General features: G+C 37.4%; 1 protein-coding gene across 5 annotated transcripts in view; it reads left to right on the forward strand.

Annotated features, from left to right (window-relative positions):
• The window catches only part of LOC136258726 (1-phosphatidylinositol 4,5-bisphosphate phosphodiesterase beta-1-like), a 160,676-nt gene that overhangs the window by 14,665 nt on the left and 124,718 nt on the right, over positions 1-21,293 (forward strand). For 3 of the 5 annotated variants that reach the window (XM_066052073.1, XM_066052089.1, XM_066052097.1), the window contains 7 exons: positions 2,592-2,642; positions 4,841-5,071; positions 12,432-12,511; positions 14,597-14,650; positions 14,700-14,793; positions 16,395-16,504; positions 20,318-20,369. In XM_066052073.1, coding sequence (XP_065908145.1) covers positions 2,592-2,642; positions 4,841-5,071; positions 12,432-12,511; positions 14,597-14,650; positions 14,700-14,793; positions 16,395-16,504; positions 20,318-20,369 — 672 coding nt within the window. Of the gene's footprint in view, positions 1-2,332; positions 2,406-2,591; positions 2,643-4,840; positions 5,072-12,431; positions 12,512-14,596; positions 14,651-14,699; positions 14,794-16,394; positions 16,505-20,317; positions 20,370-21,293 lie in introns of those variants that run through there. The other 2 variants (XM_066052080.1, XM_066052102.1) reach the window with 2 other exon arrangements.

Below are 21,293 nucleotides of genomic sequence, written 5' to 3' on the forward strand. Positions count from 1 at the left end.
TCCCCCTTCTGTGTGCCAAATTTCAAGACAATTGAATGTGGCGTTCGCATTTTATAGTAGTTTTTGTAAGTGTGCGACAAGAAAAAAAAACGAAGAAACTGAGCCAATTTTTGAAGTCGCATATCTTGGGAACGCGCGAAGCGATTTCGCTCAAATTTGGAATGTGGAGTGCTGCAGTTGGAGGGCATGTCCACAGCAAAAATCGTCTTGTTTCATCAAGGAAGCACAGAGCTACGGAGGTGCGAAAATTGTGTTTTCTTTCTTCCTGTCAATATACTCACGGGTGTTACGCGCCGGCCTCTTGGGCCGCACAACACACTACCGTGTGTCTTGATGCAAAAAGAAATGAAATCTAATCCAAAACAGCCAAGCTGTAAAAAAGTGTGCGGCCCTCAAAAAGGCTATAGTGAAAAAAGATGTGAAATCCAAGGTGGCGGCCAAGAAATGGCTGTGATGGTAGGTTAATGTTAAAAATTTTAATGACGACAATTCAGGTTAATTTTGTGCCAAGACCAAGTGGCACCAAAATTCGCCTAAATTGTCGTTATTAAAATTTTTACTATTAACCTACCATCACAGCCATTTCTTGGCCGCCACCTTGGATTTCACATCTTTTTTCACCATAGCCTTTTTGAGGGCCGCACACTTTTTACAGCTTGGCTGTTTTGGATTAGATAGTGTTAGCGGGATAACTGTACCACAAGCATTGTCATAGGGATGAAGGGTGGTAGTGGGCAATTAATAGTATGTAAAAATGTACAGAGAAAGCAGTGGAAACCAAAGACCATACAACCTTATAAGACCCACGGATGTGCTTAAATACAATATCACACCATCACAGACAGTGTTTTACTTGGCCCACCTCACTGGACAGGTCAACAGCCATGCCGATTGTCACTACAGGTTGCCAGAGGCTAGGGCCAGAATAGCAGCCAGGATAAGGATGGAGAGTGGATATAAGTACCGTATAGCAGGTAATTTTCGAAAGGTTTTTATTTTTGGATACTTCAAAGAGGCCCTTCTCTTCGAAAATAAATTCCCACGTCTGGTTGTTCTTCGAAAATAAATTCCCACAATTGAAAGTAACAATCCAACTTTTGGCGATTCGCATGTGCTTTAGCTCAGTATTGCTGATGATAGTGGGTAAACTGTATCATTAACCAGAAAACAGAATGGGAATTGATGCCATCTGCTCTAGAATCTATGGTAGATAGCTAGCTATGATCAATCACGATCACTAGCCAGTAAATTTACTCAGCCACTTGAGACTCTCTCAGTCTTCTCTCCAGTGCACAGGGATGGGGATCATTCCATCAGTAAGTCAGTTTTTGGCGAACATTCACACATTTTCATAATTTGTGACACGAATTTTCATTTATTTGAAATCCATCCGGACTTCGAAATATTCACTCTTCGAAATTAAAATCCTTCAAAATTCAGATTTTGCTTCTTGTGCAAAATTTTCTGTTTTGAAAATAACCAGCTATACGGTAGTGCATAGATATAGCTATCATTATCACAGTTTTCAGTTGTGATTTAGTCTATACCCATGACTGAATTAGGGATCAAATGTCCACTAGTATATCTGCAGGTGTAGGCAACCTCCCTTGTTTCCCTATGATCCCTAATTGAAATTAAAATTCCTTATAGTTGTTTGTTTACTTTTTGTAATGTTATTATGACTGGTGAACTTGCGCATACTGCATCAAAAGAAAAGATGGCACCAGAGATAATGTTTTTTTTTTGACTGAACACGTGCCCCAACTATCAATTACTGACTTGAAAGTGAAGTGGCCATTATGCTTCACTTTCAGCCATGTTCAGCCCATTTCACAGCATTACAAACTGAAGAACAGTAGGAGAAGCACCTCTGCAATCAATCCAGTCACCATGGAAAATACATACGATTCCATTTACAAATGTAAAGAAGCTATTGCGTTACTGCGAATTAACACCTTGGACTGTCAACAAAAAGAATGAGGATGAAGGTAAGTCCGTGATGCGTGCATTGTATGTACTGTGGTATGTCAAAAGGAACCTGTCAGGCTGAAGCAATGTCGAACAGCAAAAAAATCAAGCCCATAGCCTTAGCTGTTTTCTTTTGGGCTTGGTTTTATAACTATAACCAATACTACTAAGGCACCAGGATGGTATTGTGAAGCTGGTGTTTTTGGTCAGAAAAAACCTATGATCCCTAATATACGTACAGTACTACCATACTGTATAACAAATTGTTGTACTGTACTGTATGTTATTACTCACTACTGTTGTGCTTTCAAACTAAATGGTGTGATCATTTCCTACTATAAACTAAGAAATCTAAATTTCAAAGGGAGTTTCCAGAAATTCTTGGAAAGCTACCTACCTACCCTTCTCCCCTGGAATGGGTCAGTATTCTCATTGCTGTAAGTAATATTATTAAATATCACTATATCATACAGCACATCTCAAACAATATGTTAATGAACCACACAGTATCAAGTTTCTAGGTACAGTTTGATCATTTCATTATTGTGTGAATTAAATTTTGCGGACTTTATGATAGTAGATTTTATTATTAAATCATTGACATGATTGCATTATTGTTACAGGAGGCATTGTTTTGGGATCTGTGTTTGATCAGTGATGTAAGAATAGCTGAGGTGAGTAAATGTACATATTTATGCATGTATGTACATGTATGCATTTGCAGTGTATACTGCATATATAATTGTATGTTCAAGGAGTTCTAGAACTCTACATCACCAAGTCAGCATCACTGCATGACCCAGGTGACCCATGACCCAGATATGGCCCTAATCTGAACTGTTTTTATTAAAGTAGAAGCATGAGCTGAAAACAGTAACATACAGTACAGTCCACTTACTGTACAACTTCACATTTCCACACATGGCTCCGCATGTGACATGCAACCACACAGCCAGCCACATTGCGTTTGCCATGCAGCGATGTCGCGTGATGGAGGTATTTTGTGCTTAGTGACACTAACACGCTAGCCACAGGTAGACTAGAACCTCCTCAATTGTAATTCAAAACCTGTCAGGCTGATATAACACTATAAGTATAGGTATTGTGCTCACCTTACCTTGTGCTGCGTTTTTAGCTATAGGTTGATAACTGCACTTCGTCACGGCTTCCCTTCATTGGTGTCATCATCAGCTGGACATTCCTCCAGCTGCTGTACTGACCACACCCTAAAATTTTTTTTATTTCATTTGAGCTACATTACCTTTAATCTGGTACAGTACCTCGTAGCTTTCGCAGTGTTGAGGCATTGATGCAGGTTACTGATAAGTATTCAAGATGCTGGTACAGCCTAGTAGCTAGTTACTGTATGTACAGTACATCTACCCAACTTTGGCCTTTACCACAAGTGAACCTCAACCTCAGTAGTTAAGTGTATGCAGGATGCAGTACTAATGTAACACAATACATATACATGTACAATTAAATTATACAGAGCTTCGTTCCTGCTGCTGGTCCAGACTAGTGAGCAGACCTGTATTGAAAAAAATACATTTAAACTTAGCAATAATAGTTTAACAATAGTAGCTACCATTATTCTTCTCTAGAGCAATGCATCACAGGATAAATAATCACTAACAAACACATGCATGGAGAAATAGTCCACACGTGGCTGTGGCATTCTCTGGAGCATGGCACCCACATTTGGTTTATTGTGTACCCACGCATATCTTCAGCCACGCATGAAATTTGTTTTACCCATGCAGAACAATGCATGGTGTCACACAAAAAAAAACCACGCGTGTGTGAAGTTATAAATGGACTGTGCTGTAGGCAAGCTTTATTCGTAGATTCTCTTATATCCAAAAACTCCATGTAACTGGATGACTTAGAGAACTTTTCATGCTGTATTACTACTTCCACAATAACTGATCACTAAAGGTAGGAAGGACTGTAATATGGTGGCTAGTCTATCTGCTCTGTGCTTTAAAGAGACGTGTGTGCTGCAAGAGCTCAACAATTGCAATACTCTAATTGAACAGTCAATACTCTAATAGTGCAGTCATTTAAATTGATTAGTGACTGCTTCCATGCTCTACTTTCATCTTCTCAAGACCTGTTTTTTGAAAAATGTTGAGGCAGTACTCTTCCACTGTCGCTGTTAAGTAACATGTCATTATCTATGCACATGATCCAATATAGAATATGTAGATTTTAAAGAGGAAGTAGATGAGATACAGTTAAGCATTACTCTGACTTGGTTTTGACCTGCTCTATATTTATATAGCAAACAATTCAGCGAATATTAAACAATTTAGATTTATTACTTATATTTTACAATAGAGGATATTATTATTGGACGAAAAATGATCAATTAACAGCATGCCCAAGAATTTTTGATGGTGAACGACTATCGTGAATCCCATACAAAAGTACGGGTAATAAATGTGGCTCAGACTATAGCTCGCCACATGAACTACAAATGGGGCTCCTCCTTCCAGTCACTCTGTTATACATGTAAAGGAATCTATCGCTCTGGAGAAACTCTTATAACTGGTCTGTTGTTTTTTTTTGCGATTCGCACTTTCTGTGCATACCTACAATACATTCGGTCACCATATTGATGTAAGAAAACATCACTTTTTATTGGAATGTTTTCAGTCATAAAGTTAGCACATATCCTCTATTGAGATGATTTGGATTTTGGACCTAGCACAATGTGTTGTTATTGCTATATCACATTTTAATTGGGTAAAAGCACAATAATAATTATTGGGCCCATTAAATTTATATACATACGTATTTATGTACAGGTGAAGTGTGAATAATATCTTACACTTTATATGCAGTATCCATATTGTGTCCATACATACAGCAATCCTCCTATGGTAGTACACATGAAACAATGGGCAGAAAAGAAAGGAACAAATTTTGTATACTGGAAGCTATATTTAAGGAAAGTATAGTCAGGAGAGATCACAGCAATGATGATGATGATGATGATGAAGTAGTAAATGATGCCATGTTAGACTTAGTATACAGAAGGGATGGGATTGCTGACCTGGAGTTTATCACATTGATTGCTCAGAATGCTGAGATTGCTAGTGTAAGTGTCTTAATACTCAGCATACATTAATTGCGTTGTGAATGAACAGTACATATAATCACACAGTACGATAGTACTGTATAGTAGGGACCACAAAGGAGTAGGCGTGGCCCATGAAATAACATCACCCAAAACCCAGCCTCAATTGGCCCTGACGACAATGAGGCAGTATTGCATAGTTAGGCAAAACTAAGCACAAACAAGCCTTCAGATCGACCTGAAATGCTTTCAAATTGCTACGGAATTTAAAAAAAAAAGATTTAAAAAATTTCTAGTGACTGGCTGACTGAGTAACTGACTGACTGATGCCTTCAGACAAGTGTAACTCGACAACGGCTAAGGCTATGGGCTTGATTTTTTTCACAGTTTGACGTCACTTCGGCCTGAGAGGTGCCTTTTGGCATATCACAGTACATACAATGCATTCTTCTTGGACTTACCCGTGTCCTCCTTTGTGTCCCATTCATCTTTGCTGACAGCGAAAAGTGTCGATTTGGCGGTAGCACATGATGGCTTCCATTCATAACGGAATTCGTCTGTTTTTCTCACAGTGGCTACTTTGATTGCAGAGGTGCTTTTTGTATAGTTCTTGACTCGTACTGCTGTGTAATGGGTTGAACATAGCCAACAAAGAAGCATAATAGATACCTCACTTTTCAGACAATAATTGATATAACTGGGGCGTGCGGCGCCATTTCTTTCGGTTTGCGTGGATTGCAGAGGTGCTTTTCAAGCAGTTGTTGATTCAAAATGCTGTGTAACGGGTTGAACATAGCTGACAACGGATACTTCACTTTTCAGATAATAATTGATATAGCTGGAGCACACAGCACCATTTCAGATGTGGCATGGATAATATACCCCCTGGATTGGAAACTGCGCCACACGCCCATAGACTTTGTACAAGAACCTGCTGGTTTTGCGCCTTAACAAATTTAATCCTATTACAGCCAAACGATGGCATTAACGACTTTATTTTGTATCGAGAATCACTTGTGGTGTTGTTATGATAATTGCTTTGGTAAGTTTGACCACTTCACGTCACTTTTGGTTAGAAGTCTTACAATGGCAGATTACATGCTTTGGGGGAAGCTTATTCTTGGCTAAACTAAGTGCTGTAGGTAGAAAAAGAAAGTATCAGAAGGTCAACTATGCTATAAAGAATAGCCTCGGCTAAATAATATGCCTTCCCATAACTTTTTTGGCAAGTTTTTGAGATGGCATTTTGACAAAACCGGGAAGCACATTCTCTCTGTGATTCTAAAAGTGTCGCTGCACAATTTATACTACAAAGTTATCAAATAATGCTCTGTGGACTGGTTTGGGTGTGAATGGCATAGCGTATAGGGTTTCGGTGTTTTCCTTGAATGTGTTCAAACCATCACATCTCGCATTCAGTTTCGCTTCTACTGTTCGCGCAGTAAAGAGTTAATTTGCCTCGAAAATTGCTGTTGGCTTCCAAAACATCTTGAGAGAAAGAACCCTTTACCAGTGGTGAGTCTTGTTTCGCCCAGAGAAACTTGTCTTGTTATTGAAGGGAGCACAAAACCAGCCTGTAACCAGTGGTGCTTGCTAGTTTCCAATCCAGGGAGTATATTATCTATGGATGTGGTATGTGTGGTTCGCCAGTCATAATAATTATTTACAAAAAAGTTAACAAACAAGTACACAGAAAATTTGGAATTTTCAGCTAGGGTAGGGACCATAGCACATCGATAAATATTACTGAAACAAGCTGGAGTAGTACACGATATTACAGGTTTTGGCAATTCAATTCGTCCTTTGGCGATTGAATTCATCACTTTGGCAAATGAATTCGTCCCTTTGGCAATTGAATTTGTCACTTTGGCAATTGAATTCATCGCATTAGCACAAGAATTCGTCGTAATTAAATTGTCTTCAAGAAAACAACCGCTTATCACAAAGTAAATCATTTTCGCCATGGAGAGTTACGCTTGAAACACTAGAAGGTAATTGAAGCTGGTTGTACACAAGTTGTCTGGCAAGTTAATTAGCTTGTTCACGAGTGACCACGCCCATCGCTAATAGTGTAGTACAGTTGCCATTGTTGCTGAAGAAGTTGTAGTGGAAGAATTGTCACCTTATAAAGAGTTGTTTATGACAGTTGTACCTGAACAAGATCTTGTAGCAGCTGCTACATCATGTTTTCGTGTTTTCTCCAGCTGCCAATCTTGTTACGGACGAGTTCTAATGCCAAAGCGACGAATTCAATTGCCGAAGTGACAAATTCAATTGCCAAAGGGACGAATTCATTTGCTAAAGTGATGAATTCAATTGCCAAAGGACCAAATTCATTTGCCAAAACCTGTTAACATGTTGGTTGCTGGGACCCACCCCTGGGAATAGTGGCAACCGCCACCATTTATTGAGGATTAAATTACACATATGTGCTTATACATATGTATGTATGTAATAGTTATACCACGGGCATGAGTGCTTTGCCTGATATATACGCACGTGCCCGAGGGCAAGTGCGTACAGGCAAAGCACAAGTACCTGTGGTACGTATAACTAATATGTTCAACTTTAGCATGCAGATTTACCTAATTGGCAAAATCTTTACTTGTTATGCCCTTCTCTTATAGGGAACCAAGTAAGCTGTGATTGTGGGATTGAATTTTGCCAAACAAGCTGTGATTGTGGGATTCAGTTTTAATACATCAAACAGTAGTTTGATTTTACTTTTGCTAAAATAGTAATTTTAAGAGATTAGTGTTTATTATGTTTCTTTAATTACTACATTTACAAAAGTATAAAGCAAATTACTGTTGATGTATTAAAATTGAATCCCACAATCACAGGTTTTTTTGGCAAAATTCAATCCCACAATCACAGCTTGCTTGATTCCCTCTATAACAGAAGAGGATAACAGTATAACATCAAAGAAATCTGATGATTTCTGGATATAGTGTGCACTCCTGTTAGGTGTACAATGTCTCGAGTTAATGAGATATACACACTGGTGGCAGCGCGCATATCTTGTTAAGGCAGTGTGTAACGAGATATACACACTGCCTTAACGAGATATACACACTGGTAGCAGTGCGTATATCTTGTTAACATTTTGAGTCAGTGCAATATGATATATATGCACTGGAATTCCTTTGATCTGAGGTGTGAAAGTGGTACATATAATATATATATACATTTTTTTATTTACCTAGCTATCCACCCTTCCGCCGCACCAAGCTCTATATTGCTTACTCTTTTTCTAATGTTAATCACAAAACATTCTTCCACAAAGCCAGTAGTGTACGTGACAATACACAACTATCATGCAACAAGAACACAATTGCAAAAGAGATTATATTGTATGTACATGAGATCATGTATGACATGACAATATATAGATCATATAATATACAATATGGAGAGAATAAGTTTGGATGAATAATGGGCAACTGAGGAAATCATAGGGCAGGCAGTAAACTCTTCCATAAATAGGGTAGATGAATGAGCATAGCATTTGTGATATCCATAAATAGGGTAGATGAATGAGCATAGCATTTGTGATTTAAAACATAAGCATGTCAGTTGTGTATGGCTTCAGTTGTGTATGGCATTAAATTTTGCTGAACTTGTAGTTTTACAACATGTATAGCTTCAATTTTTGCTGAACATGTAGGGGAGGCTATAAAAGGAGGAATGGAATACCAAAATACCGGAATAAGCGAAAATTACATTCTAAACATTTTTACTATTATTTATACACTCTATAACATTTATATAACCCTCACCTTGTAGGAACTCTGCAATCGCAATGACAGACAACACTCAGTCGATCCTCAGGGCGATCTTTAAATAGAATATCCCTAAACTAACCACTCTAGGACAACCTAACATAGCTAAATTACTTTCTAATATAGTTTATTTCACAATCACTACAAAATTATAAGTTCTTTCCAGCTGCTACACCTGCTTATACTACCTGTCACACTATTATTATTATATTATTTATTATTTGTAATTGCTCCATCATGTTTGACGATTCTGCAATATCTAGTTAATGTTACAGAGTGTGTGTATGTGTTAAGTTTCTATACCATCAGTAGTTTAAGCCATGTGCTGTGGGTTAGAGATTTATTGATTCCTAATAACACTCAATGATACTACAGTATCTTATTTTTCCAGATAACTAGACTTCTTTCCTCTTTCTTTCTTCTTTCTTTTAGTTCTTCTTGCAATAGCTGGTTAGTTTTCCTCTCTGCTGTAGTCATGTCAGGGTTGACATATACAATTTTCCTTTTGGTATTAGATCTAAGTTGTGGTAACCGAGATAAGATTTTCCATTTATTTCCCGCTTTGTCCAACCATATATGTAAGGGTCTAATCTTATTTGTCAACTCCTTGCCAAGTCGAGTGATTGAAGAAATTTGAACGTCTACACCCAGGAAATTACACAAGTCATTGAGGATGGATGTATCAGCGTTCATATTTGGAGTAGGGCTCTCTGGCAGGTTATAGATTGCACTTTTGACTTTCACGATCTGAGAGTTCATTAACAGCATCAAGAAACAGTGAGGATTCTGTGGATGGAAGAAAGGCAGGGGAGAACGTACATTTAGCTGCTTAAGGGACTCTAATATATCAGTAACTTTGACTTCTAATTGCATTGTCTGCTCAAATAAACTTTGAACTTTGCAAGTTAAGTCTGCATAGGTTGAGTTTCATTGGTTTCTTGATCAGAGTGTGTGCTGGCTTCATCTGGAGTGGAAATAGATCTAATGCGGATGGCTGTGAGTTGTTTGACACAACTGTACCAACGATTTAATTCACAGAAGTATGCCACATTAGCAATGTTAATAGAAAGATGCGATAATCTTCTTCAGACACACCATCACAACTGGCATGTACCCGCGTGTAGCACAAGTCACATTGGATAGCTTTATATTTAACCTTCCTGTAGAAGTACAAAACACCATCCGTCAGAAACCTACTCTAAATTAATCTACTTTAGTTAACCTGTCCTTAACTGTGTTAGTCATCCAGCACCAAACAAGTTTAACATCACTTCAATACTTAAGTGATGTTTTTTAGCTCCCATCACTTTATACAGCACGACTCTAATAAATTCGAGCAGTTACTTGTGTGTGATAGCTAGGATTTCCAATGTAAAAATTAGACATCTTCAAAATAATTTGCTGACTGTTGTTACATGTTGGGCTGACTCTCACTTGAATACAACTGAAGTGGCAATAAATTCCATCAGAGGTGCACCGATATTGATATCAGTATCGGTGAAAAGTTGACTTTTTAGCAGATATGAGCAGATATTTATAATTGTTCAGACTATTCCATGGTTGACATGTTTTCATGATGGCCAGGGTTCAAATCCTAAGTTAGTCACACTTTTAAAATATTTTTTATGCACCTTTTTATCACTACCTTTTCACAATTCTTTGTTGTTGTTTTTCTTTCCATAGGTTTTATTAACCACCTTTTAAGCTTTTTACTACATTTTTTTAATGTTTATTGTAGTGTCCATACTGAAAACCTTTTATGTTCAGATATCAGTATCAGTATCGGAATCAGTAATATTTGTAGCCAATATATCGGTTATGGAAAATTTCCATATCGGTACACCTCTAAATTTCATTGCCTTCTTGGGGTAGAAATTGATCAAAACATGTGCAAAATCTGAGATTACCAGCTGTAATTCTCAGAAGCCTTGATCCTTTATCACAATGCTGGAGTTCAACCTTCCTCTGTGAGTAAACCTTCATCTAAAAGCATCAGTAGTTTGATTTTTGAGGTAGGTTTCCTGTGGCTGCATCATTTGAGGGGCTCCAAAAATGGGTTTTCGGACACCAAACAATTGATAGTCCAAACTTCCTCATGCCACAGTAGTAATCATCCATCGACAAAGAAGTCACATACAAAGTATGGTTAAGTTTGAACATCGCTAACCATCTGGGTGAGCGATGTAGAGCGAATAACAGCTACAGTGTTACTAAGTAGGAGGGTGTATTCTTCTTATGTATTGCCAGCGTATATTTCTTCTCTTATTCTTATACACACAGTGATACATTCTAACACAAACTAACTAGCAATTAGGGGTGGGCGATACAAGTAATAAAATATCGATACTCATACATGAATGTCTGGTACTTCGGTATTGAGTACTTTTAATGAAGAATCAGAGATTTCAATACCTGGTGATCATGTGATATTTTGCTTACATTGTACATAAAATTTACTGCTAAACTTGCATTATGGATGCAAACATGAAATGTTTAGCCATTGATTTCTATAATGAAACTTTATTTCAACCCACCAGCCTTAATTGAGAAATTTTCAGCACTGGTTAGGCTCACTATTCGACTACTAAGCACAATAATCACAAGTACTCAGTATCAGTATCGAAATTCCTTTACTCAAATGTACACTTGAGTGATTAAACCTTGTTCTCACTGAAGTACTTCAATGTCAAGCTCTTGTTGTTCATATACCATCTAGCCACCAAAATAAGTAATAATGATTTATCCCTTTCAATGAGTCGCATGTGGGAATTACTTCTTTGTGTAAATTGAAATATCCACTTGAGAAAACAGCATGAGCATTGTGTGTTTGAGTATCATGAAGTATCTATCTGATCCTGGGGGCCAGCTAGAAAATTTTGTGTCTCCGAAGATGTGTATATAGTCATTTTAAAACAAATGTACGTACTACATAACACATTTAATTATGCACAACAATAAAATTCCAGTGCCTTTGAGTATGATACCTCTAAAGGGTATATACTAAATTTGTTTCATCAAATTTGATTAGCAAAAAAAGTGGTGTGGGAGGTTCCTGTTTATGTAAATTGCTATGAAATTTTCAAAGTCATATGCTGCAGCCTCAAAAAGTATGCACAAAATGTATTACAGTATTTTATGCTTTTGACCTTTAAGTGCATCTATTAAGTATTGAATGAAACATATGTACCATGCATGGAGTTGTAGAATGTTATCCATGCACTTACACATAAAATGTGTCTACAGTGACCAGACCAAGTACTATATGTGACCGAATTTGACAAAACAAGACTTCCACACACATTCACTTTTATGGCTTTGAAGCACCATAACTCAATGTAGGAGTATGCCATTAATTTCAAATTTTGACCTGGTATTTTACAATGTTATGGAAAAATTGTGTGAAAATTTTAGGTCAGTAGCTTACTGAGTAGTCAAGTTACAGTTGGTTAAATTCAGAAAATTGGATGTGTGTGGAAGCCTTGTTTTGTCAAATTCAGTCACATATATGCAATTTACAACAGCTAGTTAATACAACATTGATGCACTACTGCTGTTTAACAGTGTATATATCTGTGTTGTAATTTGATGTTACAATTCAGGACTGGATGAATGCAGTCAATTCACTAACTCACAGTCTCTATCATATGAACAGTAGCATGTCTGATATGGTGAAGAAAATGTAAGTTCTTGATATATTTGGAAAAGAAGAGACATAGGAAAAGGGACCTATATAGATTTTTTAAACTTTTAGTATAAGTTAGTAAATTTTCGTTTATTGGCAGGTAAGTACAGTAAATTACACATGTTAGGAAATTAAACTTGTATTTAAATTCTTTATAGTTATTGAGTATTTATAAATAGTTGGCAAGTTATGGAATTCTTTGATTAGCAAAACTCAAATTCCATGTCTAACCCCTTTTCCTATGCCCCCTCATATTTTATTATTATGTACAAATATCTTTAAGCAAACAGATTATACTATACCATTACTGCAAAAGTTGTTACAGAGTTTCATTGTAAAACAAGGCCTGTCTGCTTGTTAGCCTGCTATAATCCCAACCATAATCATATTGTAACCATGGGATGATAAAATGTATTTTCCACATTTATAAAAGTGAACATAATTACTTTGAAACGGTCCATATTATTTTCTGCAGAGTTTTTAGTTTCAAGTTTTTGATTTGTACAGGCTTCCAAATATGAACGTGAGAACAGTAGATCCTTCTAATTCAAATATTCTGACTTTCACTGTACAGTGTTATAAAAATGTATCCCATCCAAAAACAGCTTATAGCTGTAAAAGAAGTATGAGTCCAAGTAAAGCAGAGTTAACTGCAACAAAAGTAGTGATACCAGAGTGCGGCCATGTGTGAGGTATGCTAGTTGTAAAATAGCATTAATCAGATAGTACAATTGTTAATGTACAAGTACACAAAAAATTGGAATTTTCAACTAGAGTAGGGACCATAGTACATCAATAAACAGTACTGAAACAACCTGGAGTAGTGCACGATATTTAATCACAATAAAACAATAAGAAGTGTTATATCATTTCCATTATGGTATCTTGAGTACAGTAGGGATATAACACTTCTTATTGTTTCTTATTGTTTTACTGTGATCTAATATTGTGCACTACTCCAGCTGGTGTCAGTACCATTTATCGATGTGCTATGGTCCCTACTCTAGTTGAAGATTCCAATTTTTTTGTGTACTTGTTTGTTAAACTGTTTTGTAAAATAAAACTGGTAAAACCACGCATACCGCATCAAAAGAAACAATGGCACCGCACCCAAGCTATCAAATATCGCCTGAAAAGTGAAGTATCCATTACACCTCGTTGTCAGTTATGTTCACAGCATTATGAATCAAGAATTGTTTGAAAAGCACCTCTACAATCAAAGTAGCCACTATGAAAAATATGGATAATTTTCATTATGAAGGGAAGTCATCACGTGCTACCGCCAAATCGATACTTTTCACTGTCAGCAAAGATGAATGGAACACAAAGGAGGACACTGGTAAGTTCATGAAGAATGCATAGTATGTACTGCGGTATGCCAGAAGGCACTTCTCAGGCCAAAGCGACGTCAAACAGTGAGAAAATCAAGCTTGTAGCTTTAGCCGTTATCAAGTTATGCTTGTCTGAAGGCATCAGTCATTCATTTACTCAGTCAGTTACTCAGTCAATCAGTCAGTCACTAGAAAATTCTGTTCAATATATATGTATATATTTAAATTCTGTAGCAACTTGTTGAAAACGTTTCGGGTCGATCTGAAGGCTTGGTTGGGCTTAGTTTTACCTAACCTACACTGCTTCATTGTCATCAGGGAAAAGTGAGGCTGGTTTTGGGTGTTGTTTTTCATGGGCCACGCCCACACTTTTGTGGTCCCCTACTATATGTACAGTACTATCGTACTGTATGATTATTGAGAACTAAGTGATACTGCTAGTTTTTCATGTCCTTTTGTGCATTTTCATAAATACCAAATTAATTCAAAGTGTATAGATTCTCTGATAATAGTTTTGAGTGTGGCCACCTTTCCATTGTTCATAGCATTGCTGTATATGCTTTCTCCACGTACATAGCTAGCTCCACGTTTGACTGTGTAGGCCAGGTTCTTGAAACCTATACAACCTCCCAATTACCTATGCCTCTGATTCAGGTTCCTACATAAGTAGCCTGGATAAGAAAGATTCCACTGTATTAATAAATTACTTTATTATAATATTTGCGAACAACATTGTGCAATATATTTACAGGAGGGTGAAGTTGTCACTACATGCTAATGAACTTGGCCAGCTACAATTAAAAATGTAAGTGTTCTTTGTGTGCACATATAACAACCATATCACTTGTGTGTAGGATAGAGAAGGTGCTATTAGGGAAGTCAATATCAATAATGGAATCAATCAAGTTTTCTCTTGAGCTATATAAAATTCCTGTTATTGACACTGGGGTAAGTTCTGTATATATAAGTGTAATCATTATGTACTCTTGGTGTATTATGTGCAGTTGTGGATGCGGATCCAGGGGGGGTTCATGTGCCCCTCCCCCCCCCCCAAATATATATATATATTCAAGATCGAGATGCTCTAATAGAGCAGTCAGTCAAATACTCTAATAGAACAGTCACCACATATAACACTATTGCATAGTTGAAAAGCAGCACTATCCCATGCATGGGTACACTTATGTAGCCTGCTAAGGCCTAAGGAAATGAAATGCACATGGCATTGTGTATGCTATTTTTTAGATCCATAATGATTATAGCTATAGCTACTCATGACTATCACCTATCCCTATACAACTCTTAGTCCACTTAGACAACAGTATAATTTAGATATATGTGACCCAGTCTGGGAAAACCGGTCTTATCGCCCATGTCAGCAGATTGGATTTTTCACCCAGAACACAAAGCTACATGAATAAACTACCTAATTTCACAATCAAGACTTAAGTGGTCTGGTTTTGCTGGCTGCTTTTCCCAAACCCAGTGGCAATCCTTACGTGCGGTGTGGGGCCTTAATGGAGCTCTGGTCCACCTAGAGATGACTGTATGTGGCTGTACAGCTCTGTGGTGTTGAATAAGTACCTCTGCTATGAATTTCCTTTCATTTCAGCCAGTTTTGAGACCTGAATGGCCCATAACTTGGCCTAATTCATCCCTACGCCTTCCTTTTCAATTTTTGAACAGCTTCTTGCCCTCCTTCCGGACCCCCACCTCCCTCCCCTTTTGAAGCTCATCTGATACGGTCAACCACGGTTTAAAAACTACAGTATCTAAATGGCAGGAAACTTAGTTGTTGGCTACTTGCACAGTGGATGTTCTGGAAGGTAAGGAATTGGTGTAAAACGTGTGAAAGTTTGGTACACATAGCTTCAACAATTGGCGAACTACGACACACTAAATACTTAAAACCGGCATTTCTCGATATTTTTGAATAGGCGATAAGACCGGTTTTCTCAGACTGGATCACATTTGTGCATAAAACCACCCTACATCAAAATTTTTAGTCCTGAAACATGTAAAATACCTTTAGTTCCCCCAGACCTCTATATACCTACAAACCCTGGTGCACCCCCCTTGCCAAGCCCTGGATCTTCCCCTGATATGAAATTAGATTTTGCAAAACTATTCCACATCACAGATCAGGTATAAACCAATGCACCATTACTCTGTCAGACTACTGATGTTAATAAAACCTCAGCATTCCTCAAACTAAACATTGGTGGTTTTGAAAATTTACTTTTCTGATACATGTGATAAGTGGTAGTTTAAAAATTTGTGAAATTGGAATTTATACCTCCTAATGCGAGAATGGCTTAATTTAGAAGTGAAAGATGGATGCATATTACAGTTTAGTTGAAGAAACAGTTTGTACAGCAATGCTAATACTCTTAATGAGTTGTAGTGACATCAAGTGCTTAAAAATTTTCTACTGTATCTCAAAACTGTTAATGTCTGTTTAGAGCAGTTCTTCAATGTAGCACTACACAATTACCACATCATACTTAAATATTACTGTCAACTGTTTACTCTAAATATGCTACATACAGGATGACAGTTACATTGAGGTGGATAAGCTCACTGATGAGATTGTTGAAGATATAATCAGTAGAGTTACTCATTGTACTGATCATGTACAAACTGTTTTCCTTGAACAAGGGTTAGTACATTGTTGTAATTAATGTATCTAATCTAAAACAGCCAAGCTGTAAAAAAAGAGTGCAGCTACCAAAAAGGCTATGGTGAAAAAACATGTGAAATCCAAGGTGGTGGCCAAGAAGTGGCTGTGATGGTAGGTTAATGGTAAAAATTTTAATAATGAAAATATAGGTGAATTTGGTGCTACTTGGTCTTGGCACAAAATTCACCTGAATTGTCGTTATTAAAATTTTTGCCATTAACCTACCATCACAGCCATTTCTTGGCCGCCACCTTGGATTTCACATCTTTTTTCACCATAGCCTTTTTTTGGGCCACACTCTTTTTTTACAGTTTGGCTGTTCTGGATTAGATATCACTACTTTTGTATTTGTATACCCCAACTTTGGGGCTTTTTAAACTCATCTTTTTTCTTTACCACAGGGAGAAGAAAAAGATTTAATCATAATCATAAGCAAGATTTAAAGCAGTTTTTTAATACTTTAACTATTTCTGATTTTATCAGTAATTATACAAATTGTATATATATATATTTATTGCATGCCAATTATTTCCTATAGGATAACTTATTTGCAGCTGATCTCTCTGCTGGGTGACTTGAAATGTAGCCGAACTCTCTACAGGATTCTCTCTACAGGATTCTCTCTACAGGGTGACTTGTTTCTAGCTGAATTCTCTATAGGGTAATCTGGTTGTAGTTGAACTCTCTACAGGGTGATTTGTTTCTAGCCAATCTCTCTATAGGGTAACTTGTTTGTAGCTGAACTCTCTACAGGGTGATCTGTTCGTAGCTGAAATCTCTACTGGGTGATTGAACTCTCTACATGGCGGTTTCTTTGTAGCTGAACTCTCTGCAAGTGACTTCTTCTAGCTGAACTCGCTACAGGGTGACTTGTTTCTAGCTGATCTCTCTACAGGGCGATTTGTTTGTAGCTGAACTCTCTACAGTTTGATTTGTTTGCAGCTGAACTCTCTACATGGTGGTTTCTTTGTAGCTGAACTCTCTACAAGGTGACTTCTTCTAGCTGATCTCTCTACAGGGTGACTTGTTTGTAGCTGAACTATCTGCAGGGTGATTTGTTCGTAGTTGGTCTCTCTACAAGGTGATCCTTCTAGCTGATCTCTCTACAGGGTGATCTGTTCATAGCTGAGCTTTGTACAGGGTAATTTGTTTGTAGCTGAACTCTCTACTTGATGGTTTCTTTGTAGCTGAATTCTCTACAAGGTAACTTCTTCTAGCTAATCTCTCTACAGAGTGACTTATTTCTATTCAGCTGAACTCTCTATATAGGGTTATATGTTTGTAATTGAACTCTCTACAGGATGGTTTCTTTGTTACTGGTCTCTCTACAGGGTGACTTGTTTGTAGCTGAACTCTCTACAAGGTGACTTCTTGTAGCTGATCTCTCTGCAGGGTGATTTTTTGTAGCTGAACTCTCTACAAGGTAACTTCTTCTAGCTGATCTCTCTACAGGATGACTTTTTCTAGCTGATTTCTCTGCAGAGTGATTTGTTTGCAGCTGAACTCTCTACAGGGTGGTTTCTTGTAGCTGAACTGTCTACATACAAAGCAACTTCTTCAAGCTGGTCTCTCTACAGGAGACTTGTTTCTAGCTGATCTCTCTGCAGGGTGACTTGTTTCTAGCTGAACTCTACAGGGTGATATGTTCGTAGCTGAACTCTCTATAGGGTGACTTGTTTGCAGCTGAGCTTTCTACATGGTGGTTTCTTTGTAGCTGAACTCTCTACAAGGTAACTTCTTCTAGCTGATCTCTCTACAGGTGAATTGTTTGTAGCTGAACTCTCTACAGGGTGATCTGTTTGTAGCTGAACTCCCTACATGGTGGTTTCTTTGTAACTGAACTCTCTACAAGGTGACTTCTTCTAGCCGATCTCTCTACAGAGTGATTTGTTTGTAGCTGAACTATCGCAGGGTGATTTGTTTGTACCTGAACTCTCTACAAGGTGATGTCTACTAGCTGATCTCTCTACTGGATGACTTGTTTCTAGCTGAACTCTACAGTGTGATCTGTTGAGTTTGTAGCTGAGCTCTCTTTTTTCTAGCTGATCACTCTATTGAGTTATAACTTGTTTGTATAGCTGAACTCTTTAGAGGGTGGTTTTTTTGATTGGTTGCTGAACTCTCTACGCGGTGAATTGTTTGTACTACAGAGTGACTTGTTGTAGCTGAACTCTCTACAGAGTGACTTACTTGTAGCTGAACATCATATAAAGTAACTTGTTTGTAGCTGATCTCTATAAGGTAGCTAACTTGTTTATATAGATGAACTCTCTACTGGGTAGTTTTTTTGTAGCTGAACTCTCTATACACAGTGACTTGTTTGTAGCTGAATTCTCTACAGAGTGACTTGTTGTAGCTGAACTCTGTACAGGGTGATTTGTGTATAGGTGAACTCTCTTCAGTGTGACTTGTAAAGTTCTGAATCTCTACAGCGATATATTTGTAACTGAATTCTCTATAGGGTGACTTGCTTGTAGCTGAATTGTCTATAAGATTAACTGTTTATAGCTGAACTCCCTACAGAATAACTTGTAATATAATTCTATAATGGAGTAAGTTATAAACGTAGCTGAATGTTTTGTTACAGTGACTGTTCTATTAGAGTATCTTGATCTCGCATTTGCTACATGTAGTTGGCTTTCGAATCATAACTCAGTGGTTTGTAATTCGATTCTTCTGTACTATAATATAAACAGTTAATCTTATAGACAATTCAGCTAAAAGCAAGTCACCCTATAGAGAATTCAGTTACAAATATATCGCTGTAGAGATTCAGAACATTACAAGTCACACTGAAGAGAGTTCACCTATAAACAAATCACCCTGTACAGAGTTCAGCTACAACGAGTCACTCTGTAGAGAATTCAGCTACAAACAAGTCATTGTGTAGAGAGTTCAGCTACAAAAAAACTACCCAGTAGAGAGTTCATCTATATAAACAAGTTAGCTACCCTATAGAGATCAGCAATGAGCTGAAAATCGGTGTGTAGCTGGAGTAATTATCATAGAAAGTCCTTGCAGTACACTATACTGCAAGGACTTTCTATGATAATTATTCCAACTACACACCGATTTTCAGCTCATTGCTCTAAGCAGTTTGCCTGGTAGGCGTGAAAAATAATAGTTTTCTTATTCATAAAAATCGATCGCGTAATTGTGACATAGGTTGGGTTTTGTGTCATATCTCAATGGCCTTTATCTAGATTCCTTTCAAACCACAAAAAGGCACTCCTACGATAGTTGCTCCATCTACATAGCAATTTTCAGCTCATTCCTTCAAGGGGTTTACCTTGTGGGCGTGACAGACCTTCGACCTTATTTTACACAAATAATCGATCATAACTCTGTGAATGTTCATCGGATTCCTACCAAACTACTGAGATTCGACTTAATGAGCCCTTTAAATATACCTAATTTCAGCTTTATCGGAGTACACGTTTGCATTTTATGACAGATTTTGTAAAGTGTGCGAAAAGAAGTAGAAGAAAACAACAAAGAAAAAAATCCAAACTTTGGCTGCTTGTATCTCGGAAATGGCTGGAGCGATTTTCTTCAAATTTGGAATGTGGGCCCCCCTACCTAGCCGGCACTTCTGTAGCAAATTTGGTTTCAATCGGATAAGGGATCACGGAGCTACAAAGGTGTGAAAATTGCATTTTTCCTTCCTGTTAATATACTCATGGTGTGGCACGCCGGCTTCTTGGGTCGCACGACACACTACTGTGTGTCTTGATATAGCTATGTGTAAATTTTGGATGTGCATGTTAAAATGTGCATGCTTTTATTTTTTAGCTGCAAGATCCCAAACATGGATGATGAAAGGCTACTCACATTTCTTAATAAGGTTTCATACTGTGTATAATTAACTAATAGTCGTACACACTACATAATATTTATATGCATGAATATGCTTATTTTATTTATAATACCTATTTGGGATAGTTGGGTATTTCATAGACATTATATTGTACCTTATAACAATATCTAATCCAAAACAGCCAAGCTGTAAAAAAACAGTGCGGCCCTCAAAAAGGCTATGGTGAAAAAAGATGTGAAATCCAAGGTGGTGGCCAAGAAATGGCTGTGATGGTAGGTTAATGGTAAAAATTTTAATAACGACAATTCAGATGAATTTTTGTGCCACTTGGTCTTGGCAAAAAATTCACTTAAATTGCCATTATTAAAATTTTTACCATTAACCTACCATCACAGCCATTTCTTGGCCGCCACCGAGGATTTCACATCTTTTTTCACCATAGCCTTTTTGAGGGCCGCACTGTTTTTTTACAGCTTGGCTGTTTTGGATTAGATTTCATTTCTTTTTGTATTTGTATACCACAAAGCCAGCCTATGGCCGGCTTTGGGACTTTTTTAACCTGTCTTTTTTTCTTCACCACAGGAAGAAGAAAAGATGAAGCAGATGTACTTTAAATATTTCTGATTTTATCAGTAAATGTACAAATTATATATATAATACATATATTTATTACAGAACTCTCCATGGTGGTTTCTTTGTAACTGAACACTCTACAAGGTGACTTCTTCTTGCTGCCCTCTCTACAGGTTGAATTGTTAGTAGCTGAACAATCTACAAGGTAACTTCTTCTAGCTGATCTCTCTACAGGGTGATTTGTTTGTAGCTGAACTATCTACAAGGTAACTTCTTCTAGCTGATCTCTCTACAGGGTGATATGTTTGTAGCTGAATTCTGTGCAAGTGATTTGTTTGCTGCTGAGCGCTTTACAGAATGGTTTCTTTGTAGCTGAAC

This window comes from Dysidea avara, chromosome 1 (genome assembly GCF_963678975.1).
Source record: "Dysidea avara chromosome 1, odDysAvar1.4, whole genome shotgun sequence".
NCBI classification, from domain to species: Eukaryota; Metazoa; Porifera; class Demospongiae; order Dictyoceratida; family Dysideidae; genus Dysidea; species Dysidea avara.